The 17,882-nt window shown below is 42.0% G+C and overlaps 2 protein-coding genes and 1 long non-coding RNA gene across 4 annotated transcripts in view; 2 read left to right on the forward strand and 1 right to left on the reverse strand.

Moving 5' to 3' along the window:
* On the forward strand, positions 1–5,653 carry LOC118423198 (ADP-dependent glucokinase-like). Its single transcript, XM_035831235.1, has 6 exons — positions 1–426; positions 1,295–1,402; positions 1,957–2,147; positions 2,379–2,475; positions 2,869–3,005; positions 3,189–5,653. Exons 1-6 carry the CDS (start codon positions 194–196, stop codon positions 3,854–3,856), a joined length of 1,434 nt encoding a protein of 477 aa, XP_035687128.1. The 5' UTR covers positions 1–193; the 3' UTR covers positions 3,857–5,653.
* Positions 5,263–6,634, reverse strand: LOC118423223. Its single transcript, XR_004832002.1, has 3 exons — positions 6,468–6,634; positions 5,965–6,115; positions 5,263–5,481 (listed from the first exon to the last, which is right to left on the reverse strand). It is a non-coding gene; the product is annotated as an uncharacterized LOC118423223 (long non-coding RNA).
* LOC118423181 (anaphase-promoting complex subunit 1-like) overlaps positions 6,586–17,882 on the forward strand; it is a 27,814-nt gene continuing 16,517 nt past the window's right edge. For both annotated transcript variants that reach the window (XM_035831215.1, XM_035831223.1), the window contains exons 1-20: positions 6,586–6,721; positions 8,688–8,925; positions 9,309–9,461; positions 9,792–9,852; positions 10,086–10,183; positions 10,337–10,416; positions 10,642–10,867; positions 11,155–11,393; positions 11,658–11,888; positions 12,116–12,214; positions 12,513–12,603; positions 12,902–12,967; positions 13,380–13,523; positions 13,918–14,055; positions 14,245–14,305; positions 14,591–14,784; positions 15,031–15,105; positions 15,264–15,467; positions 15,676–15,746; positions 16,074–16,165. In XM_035831215.1, coding sequence (XP_035687108.1) covers positions 6,714–6,721; positions 8,688–8,925; positions 9,309–9,461; positions 9,792–9,852; positions 10,086–10,183; positions 10,337–10,416; positions 10,642–10,867; positions 11,155–11,393; positions 11,658–11,888; positions 12,116–12,214; positions 12,513–12,603; positions 12,902–12,967; positions 13,380–13,523; positions 13,918–14,055; positions 14,245–14,305; positions 14,591–14,784; positions 15,031–15,105; positions 15,264–15,467; positions 15,676–15,746; positions 16,074–16,165 — 2,569 coding nt within the window. In that variant the 5' untranslated portion in view covers positions 6,586–6,713. The remainder of the gene's footprint in view (positions 6,722–8,687; positions 8,926–9,308; positions 9,462–9,791; positions 9,853–10,085; positions 10,184–10,336; positions 10,417–10,641; positions 10,868–11,154; positions 11,394–11,657; positions 11,889–12,115; positions 12,215–12,512; positions 12,604–12,901; positions 12,968–13,379; positions 13,524–13,917; positions 14,056–14,244; positions 14,306–14,590; positions 14,785–15,030; positions 15,106–15,263; positions 15,468–15,675; positions 15,747–16,073; positions 16,166–17,882) is intronic.

The following is a 17,882-nucleotide window of genomic DNA, read 5'->3' on the forward strand; positions in this document are numbered from 1 at the left end:
AAAGTGGGTGGTGGACTGGTGGTCCATAACAGTACTGTTCTACCTATGAAGACTGAAACTTAACTTTATCATCCAAGAAATTGTATTTTTTTCCCGCTCGTCTGAAGTAAAATACGACTCCCAAAAGGGACTAGGTCTGTTCGTACACCCCCAATTCATCGAATGGACTCGCCTTGGCACGTCAGCAGCTAAAATGGCGTCCACTGGTTCGGTTGTCGGCGGTATCGTCTCTGTTTTGGTCGTAGTCGCCGCTCTTTACTATGTACGACAACCACCTGATGCAATACTACGGGACAGGCTGGAGAAAGTCCTCCTGTCCCTTCTGAAGGCAGAGAAGAAGGCGAGCCTGGCGTCCAAGCCGCGGGTGGCGGTGGGGCTCGGGGCCTGCCAGGACGCCTTCGTCGACGGACTGGAGCTATTTGACAGGTAACATTATAAAGTAGTCCGGTGTAGAACCGGTTTTCAGTGCTGGTATTTTGGTCATCTCATCATGTCCCAAGCTGCATGAGTTCTAGAATGAGAGGGATTTTAATGATACAAATGAAAGTAATATCAAACACCAAAACTGGCAAAAGATTGCGTTTGTGAACAGGTGAATCGCCGTCAGAATCGTCTAAAGACAAGATATGGTCGACGTAATTTGCAATAAAGCATGACTTTGTTTCATCACCGCAGCTTCCTTGCATAGATAGAAAGTTATGTCAATGAAAATGTGGCCAAATCTACTAATTAGACTAAGGACAAATATGGACTTGATTAGACATGATTGTTAATTGGTGGTTCCATCACGCGAACATTCCCCATGAAATGGGAAGGGCAACGACCTTTGGCTTGTAATTTGATGTTGGGGATCAAAATAGAAACTTCAAATATATGGATGGTGCACTGTTACTTCGCATGTCGTGTTGATGCTGCTTAGTATGCTTCTTTAGAAATGAGTTTCAAAAGTCATGGCACCACCCATTTGTCTTGAAGATAATTATAAGATGAACAAGTATAACAGATTCTAATCTAAAGCAAACAATGCTACTGTAGTTAAACTGTTACCTACCTTTTAAAGGAAATGGCCTGAAAGTTGCTAATAAGCCTAAAGGTGATCATATCATTGGGTATATTACTTGAAGTTATGCTCTTGAAACTATGTGATATACAATGCATATTACAAGGTTATGTTATATGACTGACCTCCCTTTTTAGCCATAGTAAGCAAGATTTGTCCTGGCATTAATTATTTATGATTTTGTTCAATCATTATGATATTGCAATAATGATAAGGTTGTATCCTCACCCACAGGTACAATCTGACCCCTCCAGCCCTGAGTGCCCACTATGACTCCATCCATGACCACCAGGAGCTGGCACAGATGTTTGCCTACTTCTTCAACCATGGAGCTGCTGCAGAGTGAGTCAGCAAGAATTGCTAAGTACTGTCTAGGACATTACCCTTACCCCTGTACATATGCTGCTATATAGTATTATATGGGCTACTGTTTTGTGGATCTGCTGCATCATCTGCATTGAATTTACATTCTATTTGGAGGCAATACACAGGGCATCCCAGAGAAGAAGGCAGGCAGTGCCATCAAACATACATTATGTGTTAATGTACTAGTATCTACGTAGGTCTGCCCTTTTGGATTAACATTATATGATATCATATGACCTGTCACACATAACCGTAATTAACTGATAAGGTTGCACCAGCAGTACACATGAGAAGCTAATAGTAATGTGGTAACATCTGCATAAAGGAGCTTTACAGTGAGTTTTTGCTGTTTTACATGCAATTTGGCAGACTCCACCTTAATTATAGACATGTCCGAATACCATAGAACCCGCCCACTTTTGAAACCATGTCCAGATAGTCAACTAGACAGTAATTGATGTGTCCATAAGAATAATAGTAATAGTAGCCACTTATAAACCTAATAAATAATGTCTTTTCCTCATTTCCAGAAGGTACATGGACAACATCACTCTGTTTCGAGACCTCATGGACATTGTTTACAAAATGCCAAATGCTAGGTTCGAGCTGGGTGGAAACGCACCTGTCATGGCAAACAGGTTTGCTGCTGAAGGTTGCAATGTTCTTCTGGGGGCACATCTTAGCACCGGTCTTAAAGAAGTGATGAGGGAAGGAATTACAGGTAAGGAGCTTGTGGAAGTCATCAGACGATTGTTATTTGCAGCACATTATAACAACATCAACTTTCAAGTAACACTTGTGTTGTAAAAGCTCTCTAGTAAAGCACACATGATTAGCATGGGGTTTCCTGTGGCCAATGCTCTGTGAATATTCCCATAACAATCTCATCATCCTATGCTCTATGAGTATAATATGATACAGCAGTGACTTAATCTCTTTCTTTCCTTATAAGTTACTGGTGATGAAATAGAAGAAGATGACATCCACTTGATCTTAGAGTACCCACGGCAGAGTAGCTGGGGGAAATACATTTCACCAAGGGCTAACAGGTGGGTGATACAATGTTGGGGGTGGTACATTTCAGCCAGGGCAGGCAAGTCCAAATTTTGCTAATACATGAATTGTTACCTTTGAGAGTTTTGATTTGTCAGCTTGGGTAGAATCTGTATATGAATTATTTCTTTCACATGTAAACAATTTTCAATGAATTAGTCCCAAATACATAATTGTTAGGACTTCCACTATTTGATGGCATTAGGAGATTGTTTTAGCTATGATAGCGGCTAAGCCGAATTATACAAGAGATTCATGTGAAGTCATGATTTAGTAATAAGACATGAGGGGAGGATGGGAGGAGAATACAAATGTATAACTGAATATTGCAATAAGCCTGTAACCCTTTCAATAACATGGGGAAGTAACATCGTTTCCCTTGTCTACAGATTCATTATCCACAGTGACAGGAACAACCCAAGCCTCAACTCTCTGGAGAGCTTCAGTGGGATGCTGAGGGACTTCAATCCTTCCCTGGTAGTGGTAGGAGGGATACAGATGATGGACAACTTCCCATTCTCAGCAGGTGAGGGACAGCCCAGTTAGACACCATGTACAATATATGTCCAATATGTATCATAATTTAACTGAAATCTGTAATATGCTGCTTTGACAGACATGTAGCTTGCTCTGTTATTACCAGGTACAGTGTATACCCTGACAAGTATCATTGCCTTGTTAGTCAAATGCTTGTTCTCTCATTTACTAGGTGAGCGTGAATCCAGGCTGAGACTCCTGCAGCAGATGTTGGTGTCCATCCCTGCAGAGCAGAAGACACACTTTGAGTTGGCCTCCTTCACGGAGCAGGCACTGTTTGAGGAGGTGCTGAGGTACATCGTTCCCTACATGGACTCCCTGGGCATGAATGAACAGGAACTACCCAACCTCTACAGCATGCTGCACGGCGGGAAAATCACGCTCATCTCGGACCCGGTGCCCCGTGTTGCCACCGTGCTGGACCACATGAGGAAGGTCTGGGCAACACTTCAAAAGGCTGATACTGGCGGGTCAAAACGTCGCCTGTCTCGCCTGCACGTTCATACGCTCGCTTTCCAGGCAATCATGACAAAGAAAGACTCTGGTTGGAAAAACACCATGTCTGCCGCAGCCAAGGCATCTCTAACAGCCAACAGGCATGTGTGCGGGTCCCCAAAGATCGATCTAGGGAAGGCCACAGTACTCATGGACGACTCCTTCTCCACCAGTCGGAAGGAGGGGAGCTCTAGGATCCCTTTTAAAGAAAACCGACCAGTGTCCTGCTGGGAGGAACATGATTATGAGATCTGCATTGCACCTGTGCTGGTGTGCACAGAGGTGCGACAGACTGCAGGGGGAGGGGATAACATCTCGTCTGCCGGCCTTGTTCTGCAGATCTAGCTCCCTCTTTTTATGGGAATCCCTTGGGATCAGAATGATCAACTCCAAAATTATCAACATTCTTGTGATCTCAATAATGGCATACGATTTTGACAATCATTCATTTCTTTATCAGCACACAAAACAAACTGCCTAGCTTTCTCCATTGTGGAATATGTTTTAACTTTAAAAAATATTCAACTGTGCAACATTGTCATTCATGCCAGTATGGACTTCTTTTTGTGTTTTGTTCTGTGTTATCTAGAAGTTGTCTTATAAACTTACAGACTTAAAGACATTTGTGTCACAAACATGATTTGGATGTTTTTAGCTCTGATGTTTAAGAGAACAACAGTCATACTGTGACTTGTGTTTTAGAAGAGCAAACAAACATTTTAAGCAAGCATTACAAAAGTGTGAGTTTGTATTGTATCACTGCAATGCAATCTACAATATTGTAGACTACAGATAGTGCAATGTAGACCTTATTGTTAGACAGAGCATAACTATCGTGGAACTTTACTTTTAGTAACAATGATATGATTCACTTATCTTAGTGCATAATGGAGACAGGTGAAAGTAGATGTCTCATATTGTAGGGGCTAATTTGGCCCCATTTAGGGCTGTTGAGTACTTCAGATCTCCAAATTGAAAGATGTATAGTTATACCATTACCGTTATAATTACAGTGTGTGTACAGAATAAGAATTATATGTTTCACTTTTGCACACCTTCCCATGCAAGGCTGATCCTGTGGCATACACACATTTCTCTTGGTTTCACCCCTGGTTATGAATATTAATAAGCTTACCTGCCGTAGCCAGCCAATCAGCACCCAGATTGCAAATTTTGAACATATAGAAAACAAACAGAATGTGGTGCTTCTTGCGCAAAGATCTGTTTATTTTTGCACAATGATGATAGTCTGTTTGTATGTTCAGTAAGCATTTGGTGGAAAGAATTGTGAAACACTATGCTGGTACTGTTCGTCTTGTTCGTCTTGGAATATTTATGAAGGCGCCTTATATAGCACTTTTGAACAACACAAAAGGCATTTATCTGATTGGCTGCCAGTGCCAGTTGGTTAGTGGCCATGCCCCTGATAGTCTGAATCTGAGGCTGGTTTGGCAGGAGTGATACTAAGGCATTTGTGTATGCCGTGGGATCAGCCCAGCGTGGAAAGGCACTTTTGCAGGGAGTAATCTAGATACATAGCTGTCCTGTTTTTCAAGTCTCCCAAATGAAACAGGGTTGCAACTTGCAAAACCAAAAGAAGTAGAGTGGAACTTTATTGCAATATCATAGAAGTTGAGTGGAACTTAAGGTTCTGGAAACGCAAACGCGATTTTGTGGGATTTCTCCTTGCTGTTGAGCTGGAATTTTCAGCAAGTTGTTATAACAGCAATAAACTGCTTCCTAAGCATGACTTAAGTATCAATGGTCCGAGGTATGGTGTCTTTATTATAAATTTTAGTCAAACCCTACTTGAAGCAACACTTCCAGGTTGTGCATCTCCAGTCTGTTTCCAAACATTGTTTTTCTATCTCTTGCTCCAGTTCTTGTGCAATTCTCCCGTTCTGTGTCTAGTTCCTTCATCATCATCGTCGCGGGCTGTTCCTTCAAGTGTCCCATTTTGTTGGTTTTCTCTGTAAAGGGTAAAAAAGAAGCTTTTATACTTTTTAACTATTGAATGATTACACTAACAACAATGTAAATGATCTCCAATACAATGCTCAGTAGCCCTTGAAATTTTGATTTGTACTGTACTATCATGCTACAATTACAATAAAGAAATAATGCTACAATAAAACAATAGACTGAGCAAAGGATTGGTGTCAAACATAATTTTTGTCACAAGTTTGATACAGGAAATATATAACTGTCATGAACTTTTCTCGACTTTACAAATTTGACCTATTCTTCCACATCCTCCTACGCACGGTTCCCAACGGCTAGCTAACTGACCACAAGGAGTTTCAATACGACTGTGGTCCCTCTGCGTAGGAGAATGTTCTTCCATTGCAATCAACATTTACATGATACTCATAGACATTACTGCTACCACTAGATAAATGCATGCATAGCTGGGAGGTTAAATTGTTCAAAAGGAAGAAGTTCCAAGTACTGACAGGAACGCTGACTGCCTCCTGTCTATGCTGCTCTGCTTTCTGCTCTGCCTGTTCAGCCAGTTTTTTCCTACGGTAGTGGTTTCCAGGACTGATGTCTATACCAGCAAGGTAAGCAGCAAAAGCAGTTCCTACGATACCACATGATATTTTCCTGAAAAACATTGAAACAAAAATCATCAGTCTGGGGATGGATGTGGTGTACATTTGTTACCTGAATAAAAGAAACCTGGAATTTGGAAAATATTATATTTCTAAAGGCAATGAGGTTAGAAAAGGACCTCCTTTTTATCCCTTTTTTTAACCTACTTGCCTAACCGTAATGTCTTATTCGTGTCAATCTTAATGAAAGATATTCTTTGATTTAGATTAAGATTTTCTAAACTCATAATAATGTATTTCTAAGTAACAATTGCTAACGTTACAAGCCAACAAAACGGCTAGCCAGTACAGTCTAACACGTGCAAGGCGAATTCCCTTTAATAAATCAAAAGATGGGCCCTTACGTAATAATGGACTGCTTTCTCCACCAAGTTCTTACTGTTGTCGTTGCCGCGGACATACCTCTGGAACTGCGATAACACTGTAAAACGACCAAACGGAGAGGATTTTGTTGGAAACTTAGTTCGTGTCGTCTGCTAGAGAATGTCCTCGTTGTTTCACTTCCGGGTCGTTGACCCCGCTGCGCAGTAGGCTGCGCACAACGTTCAGAATTGATCGCGGGAAAATATGGCTGCTCAAATTTTGGTCTGATGTTCAGGTAAGAAACTTGTTTGGTGCTCTGTCTTCAGAAATAAGAGTATTGGAAGAGCGAATGCTAAGCCAGATGATGTTTACATTTATCTGTGACATGAAATAGCAAACTGGGTCGTTTTGCTGTCCTGTGTTTTATGGTACACACGCTTGACAGACGTTGTGATGGGGAGGGGGGTACAACTTACATGTAAAAGCGAAACATCAGCTACTTCAACATCGTCACGTTTGAATTCCAAATGATCTCGGGGATGTGTCAGGAATACTCGGGATTAAGACCGTTCCCGTTAATAAGCAGAAAAGAAATAAAGAGAAAAAAGAAATTGAAAAACCATTGTGGCATAACAGTTAAATCTAACGGGAGGGGGCCATACTTCGACAGCCGTTCTAAGTGGATGCGCATGGCTTTTGTCAATGTACATTTTACAGTGAACTCATCAAAAACAAGTTAAGATCTTGTATGTATCCTTATAACTGTGATTGAAGCTGTACAGATATATATTTCATTTAACGGTAGCGTTCCGCACTGTACTTTGACAGCGCACGAAACTTACGGCAGGTTTTCGGCTTGCGTCCGAGCAGAACGTTCCAACACAAAAAAGGGGTCCAAACTCCGACATAGTAACAACCAGACCATCGCCGTGCATTTTTAAACAATTTATGCAAATAGAATAGCACTAAAAGTCTTCATTATAATTTTTTTGTATCAAATATGGGTCATATTTTGTATTACGCGACTTATTCAAATACGGTGTGTTAATACGTTTAACGTTACCTCTCACGGTGAGACCAACTTGCCGCAAAACGGCAGCGCATTGTTACATTGAACTGTGATGGCATTTTCGCTTTTCGGCTTCCTTGATTGCCTTTTCATCCTGTCTTTAGGCAGCAGCAATGGCTACAGGATTTTTTAGTCGGTAGGGATCGATTTTTCTTGAATGTTTGTCGCTCTACGGACGGGTTGGCTGAGTTCAACGTGTTGAGCATCGCTCGGCCGCCGGCGTTCGTGATAGTAAAATGGCGGAGCCCTGACTGGGTGAACATTGTGGCATCAGTTTAGCTCCGTTTATCCAACCCAGTTAAAGGGAAAACAGAACACAGGTATTATTTTTCGGAAGGCTAATAAACATCATTTCTATGTGTGGTGGTATTTTTTCACATGTCGTATTTTGCAAAGAATAATTCAAGAGTTTCCCGGGCCATGGTCTCGATACGTTCGCTCGTCAACTTGCACGGAAGGCGTCAAACTTGTGCAAGTTTTTCAATCGTTATCTGTGGGACTTGCTAACTTCTACAAATACCCCGTCTTTGTAGTTATATACAACAAGGTTTAGTCTACAGCTAGTTGTACTTCTTATGTGCAGGCATCTATGCATTTCTCCGCAACAATGATTTTTAAAACCTGACGAAGTTTGGACCCCTGTCGAAGTATGGCCCCCTCCCGTTATGCATAGCAAGTTTTGAAAAGCTTAGGATAATCCCAAGGGCCCAAATTTACAAGTATTCTGCACTGGTGTTCCAGTGCTGATTCAAATCAAAGCTGTCTCAGCACTGGGCGCCCAGTGCTGATGAAAGTTCGAATGGCTGTGCTCTAGTGCTGAAACTCCGTCAGGACAGGAATTCCAGTGCTAAACTTTGTTCCACCACTCATTTTACAGTGCTGAAGTAGGAATCTTGCCTTGGAGGACTGTCTTATAATATTTATTTGCCAGTTGCATGTATATGCCACAAACCCTGCCTCTTGAACTTAACATGTCTTTCAATTCATGTTACATGTAATTATTTAAAATTATATTATTCAAGACTAGATTATATTGGTAAAGCAAGAGATGCCTGGTCGGACATTGTTAAGGGCACCTCATATGAGGATGAACTGAACTGAACTGAACTGAAGAGATACAAGCTGTGAGTGCAGTAGGAAGACCCATACACCACAGGCAGTATCAATGTATGTTTATACATGACTTTTCCAGCACTTTCCTTCCCGATCCCATACATCGGACTGTAACAATGCAAAGAGACGTCCACAAGATAATCATCTCAGCCTCAGAGCCTCAGGAGTTTGTACCCTACGGGCGTGAGTACACCTCCTGCCACCCGGATGGCTTTTCTCCACCCTCCCCCACCAGGACGCTGGACGGCACGTCCATGAGGGAGCATGGTGTCCCCATCAAGTCCTTCAGTGAGGTTTCCATGGCAGACACACCCAAGGTGAGGATTTTTACCGGGTATAAGTTCAAGAACCTCCAGGATGGGATAAGTGCAAAAGCGACTAAGGATTTTGAACCTTAAAGTTATGTGTTGTAAGAAAATGGATTTTTGTCATACATATTTATCTCCTTAACAAAGTTGTACCCTTAGATATTTTCTTATGACACTACATCAACTCTCAGAATGAATGCCCAGCTCTGTGTGACTGTGGAGTTTGAACTAATCTTGTGTCTGAAATATGTTTGCAGAATGAAGTGTCAGCTACATACATATAGAAGGATATCATGACTGTTAACACATTAGTTAAAACTGTTCAAGCTTCAAACTCAATCCATATATTTATAGAGAGAGTCTGACATGATCTGGTTATTTTCCTCCATCAGAAGGAGTCATGGTCCCTTCAGGCTGGGGGAGAGGGGGAGGTGTGTGATGAGGAGCTGTACACCAGGGGAAACACTGTGGTGTGGAGCAGGGGAGGCCAGAGTGCCACCAGGATGGTCATCAGGTCCTTCACTGTTCCTTCACCAGTCCAAGAGGTAAGTTGTGGGTCTCTACTGCATCTCAGCACAACACACCAGTTCGGTTCTTAGAGTCACAGTCTGGGTAAGGAACAGATTGGTTCAAGCCATAGCACACCGTTGGGTAAAATCAACATTTAACAATATGCTTTTCAAGAAGGGGAGTGGTTTCTTTAACATCCTCAAGGTGTGGCTGTCATAAAACATAGGACTAATGCCAGTATGGTTCTCAACACCCACCTCAGAATAGTTTAACCATAAACTTTGTAATCCATTCGGTTTTTAAAGATGATTATGAACCATACAAGCTTGTGATATTGATGCATTCACCTTTCCACTCTACTGCAGGCCTTGTGGTGCAGGTTTGAATTTTCTCGAAAGGAGGCAAACAAACCAGTCAAGAAGTCAGGTTTGCGGAATTACTAGTAGTATTCTGTTCTACTGATGTAATCGGTATCATTCACATTTAGATATCACCCTTCCACTCTGCTTGATTCTTTCTTTTTAAATGAAAAATATTATGGCACAGAGAAAAATAAGTTACCAAACCTTTGGGCTATTTATTAGGTTAAAGCTACTTCAAAAATTTATACTAAAAGAAACACACATAAATCTGACTGATGATTGTTCCATTATCCATAGATAAAAAGGTGATGTCAGGTATTGCTGTTGTGGAGACTAGCTGTGTCAACATCTACACCAAGGAAGGGGAGGAGTACATTGCACCACTGCAGTTCCAGGTGACTCATGATATCTTAATGTCCAAGCTTTCTGTAGAGTATATCTCCCAACTACAGTATACAGACTTTTTTCACATACATTCCTTAGGCATGTTGACCAAAAAATCATTCAATATTTTTAATGCATATGTTGTACATTGTACATCCCTACAGGCCCAGCATACATGGTCTACTAAATATGGGCTACTGTTTGAAAGGAGCATCTCAGAGGCAGAAATTACCAGTCCAAAAAGGTTTGTTTGCACTGATTGATTTATGAACTTTTGATTTGTCTACAGGTGATAATGCTAGATATTATATCAATGGTCCACTTTTGTGTTAATCAGATAAAACAAGTGTGTCAACACAAGTCATGTTTCGTGTAGTAGGATAGAATGAGCTGATGAAAGAATGATATGTTGCAGTACCCTTGTGATCTGCTAGGCAGCATGCTTACTATATCTAACCTTCCCAACCAGGGGTTCTGAGGCCTTACCCAAGCTGTTCAGCATGTGTCATCCACTGGACGAGCTGTGTCCGGTCGTCTGCAAGTACGGAGGGCCACTTGGCGTCGGAAAACTGTCATATGTCAACGACCCCATGCAGCATGTGGTGTTTACCAGCGCTGATCCCTCCCTCGTGATGACCTATGACACAGTTCTGGGTGTCCACTCTGTCTGGACACTGAGGACGGCTAGGAATGAGGTATGTAAGGAGCATTTTGCCTCCTGTAAAGCTTACAGTTAAACAAAATTTGACAGGATAAAATTTCAATATAAGTTATTTCTTAAATTAATTTAGCCTTAACAAAATTTAATAATGTCCAAACTAAATTGATGTCCAATTTAAATCCAAACATCATGATAAGGAAAGCATAATCCATAGCAAGCAGAGATGTAGGGCTTTGTCAATATTTTCAGTGTATGAACAGAAATTTTATTCTGTATTGCTGTTGAGAACATTGTTGAAGTCAACGTTTGTTGCATTTTCAGGAAGTTGCTGGCCTATCCAGCACTCACTACGGTGACACGTCCACCATTCCGAGCATGCCCAGTTCGCATCATGTGACCACGCCACTTGCGGGCCTGAGCTCCAGTACGCAGTCCCGCCTCAGTCTGAGCCAGTCTCCGAGCCTGTCGCCTGCGTACAGAACCTACAGCCGACCCAGCACACCCGGGTTATCGTCAAGGTCTCACTCACCGGCTGTTCTCAGCCACATGGCCACTCTCAGGTACATCATTGATAACCTGCTGGGTGTATGTTCACACGTGTGTTTGTGTTTGTGTTTGTGCACACAACAGGTTATCAATTTTCTGGAGGATTTTACCAGGAAATTTGAATTCAGTCTTGTCATTCACACAATGTATTCTTGAACCTATATGTAGTGTTTGCCCATTTTGTTGACATAAACTTGTTACCTCAGCCAGTAGAAAATTGCCTTTCTGGTGAGCTCCACTGGTCAAGTCATTCCATGTTATGATTTCTCTCTCTATAGTCGCTGCCAGTCCCCAGCACCAAACAACAGCAGTTCCTCCAAATCACTCAGCTACTCCATCTCCTCCCCGTGGGTCTCACGATCGCCCGCAAATATGGCGAGGACCCCAGCCTCCTCCTGCAGCTTTGCCTCACCCGGTCGCACCTTCGAGTCGTACCTGGAGATGCCGACACCCCTCACACCTGAAGTCTGCATGGACCATGTGTGGACAGAAACTATGACAGCAAAAAGGTTCAACGCTACATGTTTACATGACCATGAGAATCTTTGAAACTGTACCCTGCTTTTCAGTTGGTACTCGTCATTGTGTAAATCACACCAGACTGCTACAAGCTGCAGTATTACACCTTGAACACTGTAAATGCTTCTGCGGTATCAAGTGTATCTGTCAGTAACACATTGTAGTGAGATAGGGGTCTGAAATCACAGTATGATGATAATGTTTCCTGTCTCCCCAGGGATGGTGTGCAGGGCCAGGCCTCCAAGGCGTTCTTGATGTCAGACGTTTGTGGACAGAAGTTTCTCTGTTATCTGATAGGAAAGAAACACGAGCTCAGGTTTGCCTTTGCTTCCTTGGTTTTATGTAAATTAGAGATCCATCCTTCTTTAATAGAGCATTAGGTTTTTTACTTAAGGAGTAATCCAAGAAAACAGAGAGGAGCTGTAAGTACGTGTACTTCATCAAACATCTACAAACCAAAGGAATGTGGTAGCAAATGTCATATGTTCCCATACATACAGTAAATGGTCTTTTAATACAAAAATCCATTAGAGAATTTACGTTTCCCTACATACCAATTTCACATGCTATCTGACAGCACCTAAATGTGAAAGTATGACATTTTTTTCTGTCAGATGTGTGAAGTTTGAGCCCAGCAATGACAATAGACAGCTCATCTTTGGAGCCATCACTAAAATCAGTGCCAGGGATGCCATAGCATTGCAGGTGAAGCTGATTTCCTTATTTTTGTGCTCATTGAAAAGGCAATATATGCAGAACTGACAATAATATAGAGGTGATAGAATAACATTTTACTGTCACATATACCATATTATGTTGGCCAAGTTAAATACTGTGATTTGGTGTTGCAATTTTAAGATATTCAGTTGCCTCTAAAACTTAGTCTTAATATAAAAACATAAGTTTAGATAGGTAAGCTGCATTGACGTTCAATACTAGATACAACTTGGAACTAGGTCTGTCTTCCTTATGCTGATTTCAGCCTTCCTTCTGTTAATCCCAGAGTCTGAACATGATGATTGTGTTGGATCTACACGGAAGTGTTGTGTTGTACACTGGAATAAGTAAGGTGGGTCAGAACAAAACTCTTGTTTTATGGTGATTGTTGATACTTTTTGCCTACAATGAAATTTTCCATATATTTATTGTCTTTCCTGTATGTAGAATGACCAGTTTCAATTGCAGACATATGCAAGTATAGTCCCTTACCCCAAGCATCCACAGTAGGGTCTATTACAGGCATCCAAAATTGTTTTTTAAAAATGGCATCAATCAGAACAGAGTAGCAATCAGAAGTAGTTTGCAAAATTGAAGTGGAGACTACTATTTGGAGTGCCTACCATCAACCCCTCTTGCCCCCATAGGCTGAGGATGTATTTTTCCCTGGATGCTTTCATTAGTATCACAACTCATAAACACACCTGTATCTTTCCAAATTGAAATCAGTCGTTTATAGGTTAAACATCCCTCTGGCCCTGTAGGTTGGTAAGGTGTACCTGGCCAGCCTCAGCAGCAGCCATGGCCTGTCCCTCTCCACCTCCCTCCCTCGGGCAGGCACTCCGCTGGATAGTCCAGTTCCAGGCACCTCCAGCCGGGCTCCCAGCGCCATGAACATTCATGAGGAGGTGGGGTTGCAGCTTGTTTGTTTGTTTGTCACATGACTAGTAAAAAGCATATAGCATAACATACTATTTCTGGACTTAAAGATCTCCTAACTATATTACAGAAGTTCCATCACACACCAAGGTGCATCGTTTAAATCTATCAAGATGTGAGATTTGTCCTTTAATGTGCTTGTATTGTGTCTGTCTTGAATCACACAGGCTACTTTATTATCTTCATCAAATCATTGACATTAGTGTATAAAGAAGGCAATTTCAAGAAGAATTGCTCATTATCTATATTCTATCCATTTGTAACAATTCATAGTGTAACAAACTTCATTTACTATATATTTACAAACTATATTTTCATAGCATTAAAATACATTCTAAGCATTGCCACCCCTCTCTTATACAGGTAGTACTCCTGTCCCCAGTACCAGAGTTAGGAAACTCCTCCAAGCTTCAGGGCTCCACCTTCAGCGATGACTTCTCCTTCCACACTGGGATACACATCAACCATGTCAGGGACCCTGTGGCCAACAGGTTCACTCTGGTTAGACAAAGTCTCTTTCTGTGCCTTTGGTTACTTATCAATTTAGGAAAAAATCCTGGCAAAAAGAAAGTCCTGGCTTCTCATACCTGTTTACTGTAAAGTAAAAGTGCATACAGCACAGTCTCACTCTGGAACCATTATCATGATTGTGCAGAGGTCTAAGATGTTCTTCTTTGCTCTATGTTACAGGAGTTGAATAATGGGAAACTTTGCAGCACGTCTATTCCGGAGATGGCAACATCTCCTCTTGGTAAGAATCTCAATGTGTGCATTTTGATCTGTGCTAAGAGTGTGAGAAATTATTGTAGTCTTCCAGCTGCTCCATAAAAATATGCTGATGTAGAATGAGTTACTATAGGAGCTTCCGTGTAAGGTGTTATGATTTCTTCAAGTCAAGTAATCTCAGTAAAGCACTGCAATTTGCAGATGTGATGATTTGGGTAAACATTACCCTGGACAAAAAGACAAATAGCGGTACACAGAAATGGGAGATTGTGACGATTGTTTGATTTCAACATAAATGACTCATTTCCAGTGAAAGCCTGCCTGGCAGCTTTAAGGACACAGCTTCCCAAGGACATTGCAGTGCAGCTTTTTGTAAAGTGGTACACTACCCACAATGCTCCTGGATCTCCCAGCCAGTCAGAATGGAGCCTGTTTGTGAGCTGTTTGCTGAGCATGATGGGATACAACACAGGGCGACTGTCTCTCACCAACCCCAACCTCAGGGTCAGTCTCATGAAGTAGTGCTGGTCACCATTTTGGAAGTCCTACTTTACCTTTCAACTTGTTGCTTCTTTCAATTTTGTACTGTGTTAATTATATGGATGCCAACCTCCAGGCACCCCCAAAGCTGATGCAAGTGAGAAAAGAAGAAGTCATCTATATAATCAAGTCATTGTGCCTTAAAGGACAGCATTTCTTACATGTGAAAAAGATGTTGTGTAGATGAAGTCTGTGTTGTTTCCTCTCCAGTCTGAGTTGAACAGCTCCATGTCGCCAGTTATCGCAGCCAAGAAGGCTCGTTCATCAGAGCAGGGCAGCAATGAGGTAATAGTTGGCACCCTTAAGGCAGATATGCAGCAGATTGAATGGTTTCACTGTGCTTGTAATTTTTCCTGTTAGTGCAGACTTCTAAATTTCTCTCATTACGACCAGTAGAATACTAGCCATCTTCAAGCTAAGACATCTCTGTCACCCTTTCCCAGGACTGGGATTACCTCCTGAGCTCCACCTATCACCACAGCCTGTCCCCACGTGTGCGCGACGCCCTGACCCTGAAGACGGAGGGCCCGCTCTGTATCCGTGACGATGTAGAGATGCAGGAGCCGGCCACGCCCGTTCTAGATCCATCCGACAGCCTGTTCCCCCACATGCCCCTGGTGCTGTCTGCTCTGCATCTTGTGTATGAGGTATGTGAGTGCTACTAGCTTTAGCAAGGACAATGGCTTTTCACCAGCCTTGAAGCATGCATGTACAGTAGCTGTCACCCCATTTAAGCAGTTCCAGCACTGTTACCTCAGCCAGGAAAGCATTTTTGAGACTATTGTTACCTCTGTCAAAGAGAATTAGTTTCAACAACATTTTGGTTGGTTTGTAATCATTCTCTATCATTTTCAGGACCAGAAGCTACATGGTCTGTCTCACCCTGAGCTGGAGCAGATAGCAGCCATGCTGTGTCAGTTAGCAAGGTAAACTCACTCCTAGTAACAAGAACTCTTAACTTGAAACATCATCTATCAGCTTTTTCCTGTTTAATACCTGCCTAAGAATTTCAGCATAGATATCAAAGGTAAAAGCAAGGTAGAGCAGTGGAACCTCAGACTGAGGACGAAGCTTGGCGCTTTTTCCTTGGCTAGTAGTGCAATGAAGCCTCAATACGGCTCATGTGTTTTTAGCTTAGGTATTGAGTATTTGTTGCCCCTGCTAAGAGGGTTTTCGGTGTTGGTTGCTTGGTTGGTTTGTGCAGGATACCTCATTGAAAGTAGATTTACCTTTCTTGCTGATTTTGTTCCCAGTGATTTGTGTCTTGATGCTTACATGGACCACTACCGCAGGGACTTCCCCTGTGTGGGCATATATGCAGTCGCTCCCAGCAACATCAGTCAAAGTAGGTATCACTTGTGTACATGTAGAATGTCGTCATATTATCAGAAATGAGCTAGGTTCCGGTCTGCGATTCGCAGAGAATCGCACAGGTGAGACTGTTCATGCGGTGAAGCAAATTGCGTGGTGCGATTCTCTTCCCTTGAGTGCGGATCGCGCACGGCGATGGTGAGCCTATACTACCATGCAAAACTATGCCCCTGGTGATGAAACGCACACGAGCGCGATTCTCATCACATGAAGGCGGTTCGCGCACAGTGATCGTGAGCCAATACTATCGGCCTACTAGACAAATTAAACATTCGAATATCTTCACTTGAAGGTGTTTCGCGAACGCCCGTCATTTTGAAAGACTTCGGGTACGGGTGCTGACACACGATAGACAGCGATACTTGTCAATAACGTATAGTAAGACTCACTCTAAATTACTGTTACTTATTTGTGAGTTGGAATTTAACCCTTCGCCGGTAATGTAGTAACGTTACTAATCACGTAAGTCGGCAATAAAACAGAGACAAATAACTCATGTAACACAAATATCGTTATTTATTTCCTTCTAAAACGTTCTACAAAACAGACTTACATACCACTGCAAATTCATAACCTTACATGAAATATATACAGTTTACGCTACAATCTACAAAACTACACACCCTTACAACTCCCACAACGTTTACAAACTTCGTACAAAATTTAGAACATAGGCCATGATGATCATGTGACGCTACACTACAGTATATCATTCTCATTACATCATGAAAATAAATCAAGCGTTTACTATTTCATAATCATATCAAACGATCGTACAAAACATAGAGTAGCAAGTATCGTATGTATTCAAAGTTTACACTACAAGCCGAAGTATTTACATATTAGTTTGTACAAATTTATAAAATCCGCTACGAAATTGTCGGTTAACAATATGGCGCCTGCCCACGCTATCCCGGTGTCCTTTGCAGTATGCTTCTCTGTCCCAGACACTGAACAGGCAGCTGCAGAGGTCGAGGCATCCGTTCATCACAGCACGCCACTGCAAAGCCCCACAGCCACGCCTCCCTGGACCAGATCACCCCCCGCAGCATCGCCCATAGAAAGGGCGATCTCGCCGAGACAGCCCAGCAGAAGACACAAGATGCCAAAGAAGGTCTGGACGCCTTCGGGTCCATCAGGTACATCGTACTTTATTTTTTACATTTGAATATGCCGCCCAAACTTGATCCACCGTACATTTAGGTACATCGTACTTTATTTTTTACATTTGAATATGCCGCCCAAACTTGATCCACAGTACATTTAGGTGCATTGTAATTTATTTTTTACATTTGAATATGCCGCCAAAACTTGATCCACAGTACATTTGGGTGTATCGTAATTCATTTTTTACATTTGAATATGCAGCCAAAACTTGACCCGCAGTGCATGACGGTTTAGCGTCATCATTCTAGGATGCCATGTTTCCTGTCTTCATGTGTCTAATTAGCGTAGTAATGTTTTCACATAGAATTTAGATTCTGTACGATATCTCGACCTGCGTACATATTCATTCCATCGTGTTATATTTGTACATATATAGACTTGATCTGAATACTAGTATTAGCTGCACGTGGGTCAGCACAGCGCCAGCCTGTAAGTCCATGTACATTTCATCTTCATTTCACTTTATCATGTTAGCGCTGCTTAGAGTTAGATTGAAACTGTTGATGTTCCATTTGTAGAAAAAG

Source organism: Branchiostoma floridae, chromosome 1 (assembly GCF_000003815.2).
Source record: "Branchiostoma floridae strain S238N-H82 chromosome 1, Bfl_VNyyK, whole genome shotgun sequence".
NCBI lineage: Eukaryota > Metazoa > Chordata > Leptocardii > Amphioxiformes > Branchiostomatidae > Branchiostoma > Branchiostoma floridae.

Bases quoted from the DNA above. Each gene is read 5' to 3' on its own strand.
- LOC118423198 (XM_035831235.1), top strand. From the start codon at position 194: ATGGCGTCCACTGGTTCGGTTGTCGGCGGTATCGTCTCTGTTTTGGTC. The intron at 1,403-1,956 runs GTGAGTCAGCAA...CCTCATTTCCAG, and splicing joins AACCATGGAGCTGCTGCAGA to AAGGTACATGGACAACATCA. The intron at 3,006-3,188 runs GTGAGGGACAGC...CTCATTTACTAG, and splicing joins CAACTTCCCATTCTCAGCAG to GTGAGCGTGAATCCAGGCTG.